Raw genomic sequence first — 12,934 nt, forward strand, 5'->3', positions numbered from 1 at the left:
TGATAAGGAGTGATGAGAAGGTTAATAGTAATAGTAGTGCAGACTTCGTAAATAGTTGGACAGTGTTGAAGGAATTATTTGTTTAGCAGAGTGATGGCATTTGGGGAAAAACTGTTCTTGTGTCTAGTTGTTCTGGTGTGCAGTGCTCTATAGCATCATTCTGAGGGAAGGAGTTGAAACAGTTTATGTCCAGTATGTGAGGGGTCTGTAAATATTTTCACAGCCCTCTTTTTGACTCGTGCAGTATACAGGTCCTCGATTGAAGGCAGGTTGGTAGTAATTGTTTTTTCTGCAGTCCTAATTATCCTCTGAAGTCTGTGTCTGTCCTGTTGGGTTGCAGAACCAAACCAGACAGTTACAGAGGTGCAGATAACAGACTCTATAATTCCTCTGTAGAACTGTATCAGCAGCTCCTTGGGCAGTTTGAGCTTTGAGGTTTATCAGGTTTATTTGTTTGCATTCATATTCACCTTTTTCTCTAGAAAAGTGTGGTGCAAAGCAGTGGTGGGATTCAAATTTTTTTTACTACCGGTTCTGTGGGCGTGGCAGGGGGAGGATACTGTAAAATCTCCAGTCAGTCAAAATCTCCAGTATTTGCTGGTTCTCTGAACTACTCAAATTTTCCACTACCGGTTCTCCAGAACTGGTCAGAACCTACTGAATACCACTTCTGTTCCTCCACAACTACTCATCCTTAGCTTATATTTCATTATAGTAACTTACTGATGATTCTTTTTCTTACTTTCAACTGTTGACTTTGAACAGTTGCCAAGCATAATTATGAAAAGAATTCACAAAAAGTTACTCATAACAGTTAAAAACAAGAGCTGGTAAATATTATAGTTACAGTAAGATTTCTTGCTGCCAAATCATAGGAAACAAATACAAAAAGTCTCAGAGTTTGTTTAAAAGGAATAATGTTTGGTTGCATCCAGTGGCACCTTTGCCTTGGGGAAAAGTGCTCCAGTTTATGATAAGCAGGGAAACAAGTGGTTGCTAAAGACTGACAGTTAGCTGTCACTTTCCCATTGAAAAATCCAATTTATAAAAACAGAGGTGTTTTCTTTCATCATCATTACCATAAGAATTCTTGGGACTCAAAAGGAAAAATGAAACCTATAAAATCAAAGTAAAATATAACTTAGTAATAACTGTTACAGTACAGGTAGTCCTCGACTTATAACCTTTTGTTTAGCAACTGTTTCAAATGACTTGTATTCACACTTACAACTATCACAGCATCCCCATGGTAATGTGATCAAAATTCAGGTGCTTGGCAATTGGTATCTATTTACCATGGTTGCAGCATCCCAAGGACACGTCTCCATTCACGACCTTCCCAGGCAGTTTCCAACAAGCAAAGTCAATGATGGAAGCCAGATTTGCTTAAACAATCACACGATTCACAGAATTAAGTGGTTCACTAACAACCATGGCAAAAAAAAAAGAGGCAAGACTCACTTAGCAACCATCTTCTTTAACAATTGAAGTTCTGGTCCTGATTGTGGTCATAAGTCAAGGACTATCTGTGGAAGAAACTAAATGTTATCCCTCCCTCCAAACCACATATCCTGGCTTCTGTTTTTTTTTCTCCTTCATATTTTTAGAAGGAATTTCTCTATTAATTTCACCTGGTATGGTTTTATTTTATGTTGTAGTAGTGCCAGAATTACAATCTTTATTATTTTTATGCACATCTGTATGGGAGACCCAGCCATTTTATTTTTAAGACAACATTCCTGTGTTGTCCATTGGCTGAGAAAAAACAGTGTAAAGCTATTCAGGGAAACTTGTGATCAAGTGGAAACATGAAATCTTCATTGGATTTCCTTAGTCATCAAATACACTGATATATTCTTCCAGTACCTTTATTTTTTATAAGTACTATTTTCTGCTGAGTTTTTTTCCCTATTGTTAGATTAGAAATTTTAAAATTAGTGCCAATCTACATGGTTTTTTCTTTTAAGTTAATTATTGCTTGTTCTGTTCATTTGTCTGTGTAAATTGATGAATCTCTGTGCAAACCAATCAATTTGTATTGAACCATAAAAGGGGGAATCTAAATATAAATGTATTTTTTCAGGACCAAGAAAAATGTCACAAAACAGTGTATTACCTTTTAATCAGAGGAGATATTACAAAGGAGAGGAATGATGTCACCCTTGTCAGAATGTAACTTTCATAATTTATGTCCTAACATAAGTGCCTGTTATTTTTCAATAATTTGTGAAATTTGTAACTTCTGAGAGAAAGTTTAACTATTATTACTGTTGTTCTTTAAAAAAAAGTATTTCCTTAATAGCACAGACATTTGCTGTGGATGTTAATGGGCCATTAAGGCCTGGGCCAGTCTATTCTACATAACAAAGATCTACCTCCTTCAGGCAGAGCCATTTAATTGCCCTTCATTGCATCACCCACCAAGTTTCAACCAAACTTAGCACACAGACAACCTACAAAGCTAGCTATGACCTCTGACAGCAACCAATCAGGATACTCTTCCTTTGCCCCAGGAAGTTCAAAGCCAGAGAGGGTATAAAACCCAGGGACTCTCAGCATCTCTTCCCTTTTCTTCGCCCAAGAGCTCCAAGGCTCTTTAAACCATCATTATCATTACCATCATGTCCACCATTAAACCATATTTCCAAGCAGTTTCTTTGGAGCCTCCATGTTTCCAGTGTCTTTCTCCCCACATGGAACTGAACCCAGAAGGAAAATTCTTCCAACAGTCCATATAGTCAAAACTATGGTTTTCCCAGTAGTAATGTATGGCTGTGAGAGTTGGACCATAAGGAAGGCTGAGTGCTGAAGAACTGAAGCTTCCAAATTCCAGTATTGGAGAAGACACTTGAGAATCCATTGGATTGCAAGGAGATCAAATCAGCCAATCCTAAAGGAAACCCTTAAAGGAAATCCTGACTGTTCTTTGGAAGGACAGATACTGAAGCTGAAGCTTAACTATTTTGGCCACCTAATGTGTAGGGAGGATGTTGGGAAAGATTGAAAGTAAAAAGAGAAGGGGACGGCAGAGGATCAGATGGTTTGATAGCATCATCAACATAAAGAACATGAATTTGGCAAATTCAAGGGGACAATGGAGGAGAGGGAGGGGATTGGCTGGCATGCTATGGTCCTTGGGGTCACGGAGAGACCGCATGACTTAGTGACTGAGCAACTTGGACAAAGAAAGCATGCCTAGGGAGTAAAATTGCAGGAACTGTGCCAGATGTATTGAAAAATAAAAACTATTCTAAGCATCCTTTGTTTCTCCATCTAAATGTGAAGCACCTTCCTTGCTTGAAAATTGTGTGTCTGGTGTGAAAATGGACTTATTTTTGAATAATTTTTGTTTAGTTTTGGAAAAAGAAAATAAAATAGAAAACTTATGTTAAAATATTGAGGAAAGCAGCTTTTGTCTCTTTATGAACTATTGTGATTACAAACTTTTGGGTGAGTATCTATGGAGATTCTCAATCATCCAGGTCATGGTTGTCCCAAAGGTGCCGTTTGAACTTTTTGGTTTTTCTTTGAGGATGTTTTGCTTCTCATCCAAGAAGCTTCTTCAGCTCTGCAGGTAGATGCAGAAAAATATACACACATATAAGTTACAGCAAAAGCAGAATTGTTGGCTACGCACAAAAGCTCTTGTATTCAAAGGTGATTATTCTGATGTCTGGCCAGCACTTCTTTGTAATATTGTCATTTGTATTGACATTCTTAATTTGATTTATGTTGGTGGCTGCTACTGTTATGATCGGGGCTGCTTTTTGAAATGCTTATACAAATGGAGGCAAAAAAAATTATTATGTTTATTTTTATTTATTTGTCAAGCAAGTATTAGATAACAGGTATAAGTATAAACATGATTATGAGTACATGAAATGGATATGATTTTTTTAAAAACCGTTAGGAAAAGGGCGGTAGGCACGTTGGTGCGCTTATGTATGCCCCCTACAGACCTCTTAGGAAAGGGGTGAGGTCAACAGTAGACAGTCTAAGGTGAAAAGTTTTGGGGGTTTGGGGAAGAAACCTCAGAGTCAGGTAGAGTATTCCAGACATTGACCACTCTGTTGCTGAAGTTGACATACAGCAGAACTAAAGACTTATCACAGTTCAGCTGAACTCCTGGAGATAGCCTCGACCCAATCAATGCCTTTTCATGAAAGATTTTTTCCCCAAATTCCTAGTCTACCTTGCGTCTCTTTCTCCTTCCGTTGAGAAACGCAACTCATCTTCCGAGTCGAAGAAAAACCTTTCCTCAAACTCATTTGCACCGAGGAAGCGCCACGCATGCTCACTCGCGCCTCCAGGGCCTTACAGAAGAGGCGCCCACCTAGCCCCTCCGCTCTCGGGGACAGGATGGCTGAGGAACACGAGATGGGGGCGTGGTTGGCTCAGGCAGCGCCGCCCACCCAGACCCGGGGAAACTCGATTCAAGCAGGGGAAGAATGGTTGAAGAGAAGCGCGAGCTGAACGGCGAGGGGGCGGCGGGAGCGCCCGAGGATGGATCCGCCTGAGGTGTGGGACCCTTACAGCCGGCCGGCCCGCCGAACCCAGTGGCTGGTGAGCGCCTTGGCTTACCACTACGGGCTGGACCGGGGAGTAGAGAACGAGATCATCGTGCTGGCCACGGGCTTGGATCAGTACCTGCAGGAGATCTTCCACCACTTGGACTGCGAAGGCGAAGGCAAGATCCCCGGCGAGGATTTCCAGACCCTCTGCCTGGTGCTGGGGCTGCAAGACGACGACGAGGCGGCCGCCGACCCGGAAGAATGCGCCGGCCTCTGCGAGAACCTCTCGCCCGAGCTGACTTTCCGACAGTTCCATGCCAAGCTGTGCGGCTACTTCAGCACTAAGGCCGGCTGCAAGCCGACGGACCAGGGCGTCCCGGGGTGAACCGGCTACCTCTGGGCAAGGAAAGCGAGCACATCGAGACCCAGATTCGCCTCCGCAGCCCGCTCCGCCGCCGGCGGGAGCAAGCTGCGGCGGGGCGCAGGGCGGCGAGCAGAGGGTGCCCGCGGAGCAGCGGCGCTCGGTCGTGCTCCGCCTCGCCGCCCGGCTCCTGCTCCCGGGAATGCTACGAAGAGATCGTGGCGCTGGAGCAAGCCGAGGATCGCATCGTCAAGCTGGAAGACGAAAACGCCAGCCTGCGCGAACTGGTGGAGGACATGAGGGCGGCTTTGCAGAGCAGCGATGCCCGGTGCTTGGCGCTCCAGGTGAGCGGGCGGGGAAGTCCTGCTGCGCCGCGGAGCTCGAAGGGATCGGAAAAAGTGCGCGCCTTGGAGCTGTGGAGCCTTCCTTGCCCGGGCCCGGTTACCCGGCTGCCTGGGTGGGCGGGAAAGTCCCAAGCTGAGCCCCAACCACGCCCGAGTGTACTTAATTAAACGCTTTTCAGTCGAGATGGCAGTGGGGTGGGACAAATCCTGAGTGACATACAGTAGATGCTCACCCAAAAGGTGCCACCCAGTCTGCTCTAGGGAAGGGCACCTGAAGACAGGAGGAAGAGAAGATGCACAGGAGAATGTCCTCAATGCCTTCCTGAGGCCTACCTGTCCTTAGGGGATAGTGGGTTGGATGCCTCAGGGGGCACATTTTGGATGTGGGGAACTTAACAGCAAACTAGGAGTTACCTTATTCGTTCGCAATCTCCTCTCCAGGCAGGGATGGGAAAGATGCTGAAGCCAATTGAAATGGCTTCAGAAGGGAGGGAAACCCACCCTGGCATTTCTATTTTTCTTTCAGGACAACTTAAAGGAGAATGGAAATGTTGAGAGGCTCCAGGCTCTCCCAACTGACACTCCCCTTGCAAACAAGTAGAGAGATGCACTGTGGGATGCTCTATTGTCTATAAAACATGCACTTCGACAGAGGTGGGTTTTCCATGAACTAAAAAGCCAACCCTTATCATTATTACAAACTAGGGAGTGAATTTTATTGCCATGGTGGGCTATTGTAAGTGAAGGGGAAAGAGTAAATTGTGACAAAGAAGCAGCCCTATTTTTTTTTCCTGACAAGTCATATGGAGAATTCAGTTCCTTTATTGAGCTTTATTAGAAGGTCTTTTTTGGTGCTGGCATCTTTTGAGTAATGCAAGTCCTATTTTACTAAGAAATTGGAATAATAAGTTCAAGAGTCCCAATTTCTTTCCATCCTTGAGTCGTAGCAACCATTTTTGTAACAGGAATAATTCTAAAAAGTTTGTGACTTTTTAATTTCCATTCAAACCTGGTTCTGTTTATATTGTGTTGAATTGAAAAGACTCTTCAACACAGATGGCTTGAAGGTGCTGACAGTTATTGGCTTTGGGGCTGATGCACAAATATTTTGCTTAGCTTTTGTCTTCTCTGAAATCTTGTTAGTCAGTGAAAGAACAACATGGCACCTAAACACTGTGGTCTCCATATATTGTATAAATGAACATTGTGTTGACAGCACTCTACTAGACATTCAGAGCAGCATGTTTCAGATGAAACAGTTCATTTGGGTCTACCTGAAAAAATCTGTCTAGAATAATCTCAGTTGACTCTTGTTGTGTTTGCAAGTTTTTCAACAAAGTAATGAACCTGTCCAGTCAAAGGTGAGCACTTTTGAAGTTTCATTCTGAAGCACTCTTGCATGGCTTTTCTGAATTCTGACTTTTATATATTTATAAATAAATATAGATTTGGTTGCATTGGAAAATTCATTGACTTCAGTGGGCAGATCTTACCTATGACTGGATTGAAAGAAAATCCAAATAAAGTATGGAGGGCAAAGATGAAGAAAGAACATGTATTTTCCTATTGAAACAGGATACACTACATAAATTCAATAATATTAATATTTGAAGACATATTCATTTTCATTCCTGCACACCTTCAATAACGAGATGGACATTTTTTAATATAAAAAAGATTGAGTCCCCATTGCATAGCTCGCTGTGATCAATAATTTCATGATTTTAATATAACATCAATCCCATGCAGAATTAAACACACTGACTTTAGTGGGTTTAATAATTCAATGCCATTTACATGCCTATTAAAATTTAATTGCTGGTAAGGTCAGCAGTCTTTGCTCACAGACAAGTGGGTACATAAGCAGAAATCTGAAGCAGCTATCAAATGCAGATTTATTTCAAAAAAGTTTATTGAATTCAGTAGACCAGTTTGAAGCATTTTTTATATGCTTATATTTTGCCTTTTGGAATAACTCTGTGACTCAGTAAATAAATAAATACATCTTTTCCAATAAACAACTTTATCTACTTCTAATTTTTAATTTCTCTTTACATTCATTGGAGATGGATATATTCCTACCAAAAGCCTTACGATATATGCAAATAGATACTTTTCACATTGTTTTTGATGGATCTTTAATGCAGGGGTCACCACCCTTTTGGACCTCAGGGACCACCAAACTCACAATTTTAAATCCCGTGGACCAGAGACCCTGGGAAAATCCCCCAAAAAGTCTGCAGGAAAAATTCCTCACCCCATTTTCCCACCGATCAATCATTCTTTATTTGGGATCACAGGATACCGTCTCCAGCTCCGTTCTCGGGGGGCGGGGGGAGAGAGAGAGACTTTTGGCTTCATGCAAGGAAAGCAGCTAAAGCAGCAAAAGTTTTCTTTCTCTCTCCCAAACTCCACCAGAATGGTGCAGCCTCTTGGAGCAGGATGCCTTGCAGGGTCCCAAAAACTCATTTCTGGGGGGGGGGGTTTGGGGGAGAGAAATAAAGACTTTTGCTGCTTTCCTTGCATGCAGCCAAAAGCAGAAGAAGAAAGAAGCGGAAAGAAGCAGCCCAGTGGCCAGGTGAAGTGTGTGGGGTGAGTGTGGCAAGTTCCCCCCTCTGCCCTTTCCCACCTCCCCTCACTACCTTGTGTTGTTCACAATGCAAGTGACACAAATCTTGTGTTCCTGCGGGCCATGTGGGCGGTGCAGTCTTGTGTTCCCGCGTAGCCTGGATTAATTGCTTTGGGGGTGACATTTCTCTGTGGACCACCAACATTTTTTCGCAGACTACCAGTGGTCCCTGGCCCGCTGGTTGGTGACCACTGCTTTAGTGAACCTCTTTTTATCAGGGAAGTTCCATCTTGTCTCTTATCTTCTCCTGTGGCTCTCCTATTCATTTGGTCTCTACTACTGATGCAGCAGCATTACTTCATGCCCCCACCCATCTGTTCTTCTTTAGACTATTCCTAGAATGTCTCATGGGCCATCCAAGAGTACCCAGATAGAACACCCATCATGCTTTTGTTATAGGATCCCCCTGTCAGACAAAACAGGAAATTAGCTTTTCTTACATCCTGTCAACTTCGTAATATTGGCCAGATCTTGTTGCTGTACAGCACACTGGGAACTAACATTAAATGAGCAATTGAATCCAAAAAACCCCATGAGTTTTAACATTTCAAAAAATAAATGTTAGGAGAACAGCTGTATATACATAGCCAACCCATCAACAATCCAAATGTTAGCTAATAAATAATTTTCATTATTGGCTTGTTTTTGTGATACACTACATTACTTTTCTTGGGTAACACTTTATTTTATTTTAGTATGCTGTTGTAGCGTGAATCTAGATTTAGCAACAGTTTGGATACATAAATGAATGAGTCCAATTATAGCATAGTGCTTTGGCTGAATGATATACTCAATTTCGAAGTTGCAATTTTATCTCATTTGTTTGCCTTATTGGTAACTGTTGATAGCTGTTAGTAACCAGAACAAATTTCTGCTTCTCTTTTCATCCATCACTCACTGATGACCCACTATCCTAAGAACCATGTTTCTTTCTTCAGCTTCCTTCCTGTCAAGGATAATTTTAACCTTGTACTCTTCCTCTCTGAATATATTGCAGTGAATGCAATGGTGTGAAAGGAAATGGGATTATTGTTGCTTTTGTTGCTTTGCTCTACTATTTGTGGGAACACCTGCATGTATATAACCTAAATAGGCATAGGTGATCTCTGCATGATTCCTATGCCTGCACAGGTCATATACATATTTTTATAATGTTATAAGTTGCCCAAAGTTGTTGTATTATTGAGATGGGCAGAATAAAAATCCAATAAATAAATAATACAGGTGTCACACATTCACTTACAGTATAGCCGATATTGGTATGCGAAAAAGTGAAACTTTGAACATGCGTGCAAAACACAGATATATGCATTGCCTTTCACAAATTAAACTGTGCCCTTGTGGGAACAAGGACTTCTCCTCCTCTGCCCGCTAACCATAATACAATAAGGAGCCTTTTGTCCTCCCTCTCCCAAAAGAGCCACTGACCATTCACTCTTGGATACCCATCTGGTATCTTCACTTGCTTGCAATTCTGTACACATTTAGGCAGCTTTTGGGATGTGTTGAAGTAGCACCATACACCCTTTATGAAATGAAATGCTGAATTTGAGTTACAGTGATGCTGGATTGAGTACTGTGCTTTTCATGGTTAATTGATTCCTTCATGATCCCTTACTGAAAGCACAGAAAGACTCAAGTTTTCCAAATATATTATCTTAATGAAGACAATATTGGTATAAGCAAGATTCTCTTTGCATGCTATGCACTATTAGCTATGTGTTTTAGGTGTTGATACTTTAATAACTTCTAGGGCAGTCTTCTCTGGCTTGGTGGTCTTCAGATGCATTAGATTTCAGCTCCCATAATTCACAGCCAGCAAGATAGTACACTTCAAGTACAGTATCAAATTAGGCAGGATTAGAATAAAAAGTATTTCATGTTTCACAATGTCCTATTTTACCAAGCAGTTAAGTTACTTAAGACCACAGTTTCTCTTGATAAGTTTCCATACTTATATTGCCATATATATTATAATGTAATTTTATGCATTATACATCTTGACTCAAAACCAGATGCACCTTTCTGTGATGTAATTGAGTTCATGATTACAGTTTCAATACATGTTGGTGTCTCTCAGTCTTCTTTGTTTAATCTGGAACATGTTCCTAAATTTTCATTGGGAAGGAGAGTTGTGTAATCTAGATAACCAAAATGGCGGTAAACTCTATTTAAGTATATTCACACAAGAATTCCTGTGTGAAATAATGCACACAGGAGTCATTATGAGTGCTTGTATGTTTGTTTTAAGTTTAGCCATTGGATTGTGATCATTCTTCAGCTATTGATACAAATGTTGAAGACAAATGTATTGATTGCATTGAGAAGAAATCTGTTTGTTTAAAACCTTGACTGCTCCTAATTAACATTTTCCATTTTACTCCTGATGATTGTAGGTGGGATTGTGGAAGAGCCATGCACAGCATAAGAAAAATGGGACTTGCTTTATAGGCAGCCGGAGACAACAGGTTAACAATAGATTTCAGACTTCCAAGTGCCTTCAGAGTGTTCTAAAAGAAGTTGAATTAATCCGAACTTCTAGAGATGGACAAATTGAAGAAGCAATTAGGTTTAACCAAGAACTGGAAAAAGAACTAAGGAATTCTCACGAAGCCCTCATAGCCCTGGAAGATTGCAACCACAGCTTAAAAAGGGAGCAGGCAGAAATGAGGAAGAAAGTTGAAGAAGCAAGATGTGTTATCCTTAACAGCCTTGGAAAAGTAAAGGAGCTAGAAACTAAAGCTCATAAAGTGTCCCAACTGCAGATCTATATCCAGCAGCTAGAATCTCAGCTACAATATTATAGGTAAGGCTGGAAGTTTAAAAATAAATAAATGTAACAGACCGAATGCAAATGTGGTTTTGGAACCCTTGCTGAAATGTGGGTAGAGAATTAACTGCTACAGTACTTAGTTATTTTCTTAGTAGGGACTCATTGCAAAGCTTTACTTAATCTTCTTTCTAGTTAATGCAGCAGCAAACATGATTTCCTAGTAACAGTGGAGACCACCAAAGGACATCCCAAAAACCCATTGACAAAAATCAGCAGATGTCAACAATATAATTTAGCAGGCATTATTAATGTATTGTGGCAATGGATGTTTAGAAAGGGTAACTTGTAATCTAATGGGAGAGGCCTTGGGGGGAAAAAACAACACAGCTGGTAAGCATTAAGGGCATTGGTTATCCACAAGGCAATCTGATTATTCTGAGCTTCAAATTAATATTTATTCAGCACTGCACTTCGAGATTTCTCTTGCTTTGGTAGAGCACAACTTTTCTTTAAACCATTCAAAAAGTACTTCAAGTAATATGTCAAGTACTTTGTCCAAGAGACAGTGCTTGTTATGCTCTTTAAGGTTTGCAAGCAAATATCTTGTAAAATAATGTTCAAAAGTGAACAATATTCATAGCCTTGTCCGCTTTGCTATCTGTTACTTGCACAGTAATAATTATTGGGGCTTCATAAATGTTCAACTTTATGACATAAATTAATCATCTGATGTAGATTTCAATAATGATTTCTTCATCCACAGTTGAGACAAAAAAACAACCCACAAAAGTGAAACTGAGAAATAGGATCACAATACTACATTGATAGGTATATTATATTAGCCCAGCATCGCTTTCAGCTATGCCTACTTACCCTGGTAAAGAATGATAATGCGAAAGGCTGCAACGGGCTAAAAGAGGTCATACTGAAGAACACAATGATGTGAAGTTGTAATGCAAGGTTTGCCTTTTCTCTAAGTGCAGCACAACATGTCATGCCCACCACATGTCATGCCCACCACTTCCAGTGCCACACCACAATGCTGCTTTTATCCTTTTCATGAAAGCAGCAAGATCCTCTGAACAGTGCTAACCAAAGGCTGCTTCCACACCCATAATTGAAAAGTAAAAGCATTCTATAGCAGCATTTCTCAATCTTGGCAGACTTAACATGCCTGCTGGAGAATTCTGGGAGTTGAGGTTGACACATCTTAAAAGTTGCCAAGTTTGAGAAAAGCTGCTCTATAGTATATAATGCATGCTTGGTTAAAACTGGTTACTAAAATTGGGCTGTATAATAGAACAATCAGTAGTCGGTATCCTTTCATTTATAGCAATAGCAGTTAGACTGGTATACCGCTTCACACTGCTTTACAGTCCTCTCTAAGTGCTTTACAGCAGGGGTCCTCAACCACCGGGCCGCGGACCGGTCCCGGTCCGTGGAGCACTCTGTACCGGGCCGCAAAGAAAAAATAAATAAATAAAAATGGCGGCTTTCTTCGCCTTCGGTGAATGCTGCTGGGATCGGGGATCAAGGACACAAATGAGAGAAGGGGAGGGAGGAAGCAACCAAAGCCTGTCCTGCTCTCTGGCTCAACGGCTTCAGTTTCCTCCCGCCTCGTTCCTCTCTCAGTCGCTCTCTCGCTGCTCCACCAGCCCAGGAAGAAACTGCTTCAAAGAAGCCGGGGGTGGTGGCTTTTCCTGTCTCCGCAGCGCCCGTTTACCCCCCCGCCCGCGCGCGGTTCAATTCAGTGCTCCGTTCTGCCTGCCTGCCTGTTTGGTTGTTTGGGAGCAGCTTCGGCTGAGAATAATAACTATTCGCCTCTTTTTATCAGCCGAAGCTGCTCCGAAACGAAGAAGGCAGGCAGGCAGAACGGAGCACTGTGGATTGAACCGCGCTCGGGCGGGCGGGGTGGGGGTGGGGGTAAACGGGCGCTTCGGAGGAGCTGCGGCGACAGGAAAAGCCACCACCACCCGCTTCTTTGAAGCAGTTTCTTCCTGGGCTGGTGGAGCAGCGAGAGAGCGACTGAGAGAGGAACGAGGCAGACACCTGAGGGAGGGAGGGAGACACCTGAGGGATGGGGCTGAGGGAGGCAGGGCCGAGGCACTCCCTGAACTTGGTGGTTTGCTGGCAGACGTTTTATTACCCAACTAGGTAACAACATCAGATGTTACCTAGTCAGGTAATGAAACGTCTGCAAGCAAACCACCAAACTCGGATTCTTCCCCCCGCCCCGGTCCTTGAAAAAGTGTTTGTGCTTGAAACTGGTCCCTGGTACAAAAAAGGTTGGGGACCACTGCTTTACAGAGTCAGCAT

At 42.1% G+C, this 12,934-nt stretch overlaps 1 protein-coding gene across 1 annotated transcript in view; it reads left to right on the top strand.

Annotated features, from left to right (window-relative positions):
• The first annotated feature begins 4,329 nt into the window (after nucleotides 1-4,329).
• The window catches only part of EFCC1 (EF-hand and coiled-coil domain containing 1), an 83,715-nt gene continuing 75,110 nt past the window's right edge, over nucleotides 4,330-12,934 (top strand). Inside the window, 3 exon segments of the mRNA XM_087954836.1 lie at nucleotides 4,330-4,882; nucleotides 4,885-5,216; nucleotides 10,242-10,651. Of these exon segments, the coding sequence (XP_087810962.1) occupies nucleotides 4,504-4,882; nucleotides 4,885-5,216; nucleotides 10,242-10,651 (1,121 nt within the window). The 5' untranslated portion in view covers nucleotides 4,330-4,503.

Source organism: Notechis scutatus, chromosome 2 (assembly GCF_049901735.1).
Source record: "Notechis scutatus isolate UNSWTSFEM ecotype Mainland chromosome 2, rNotScu1.2, whole genome shotgun sequence".
Lineage (NCBI taxonomy): Eukaryota > Metazoa > Chordata > Lepidosauria > Squamata > Elapidae > Notechis > Notechis scutatus.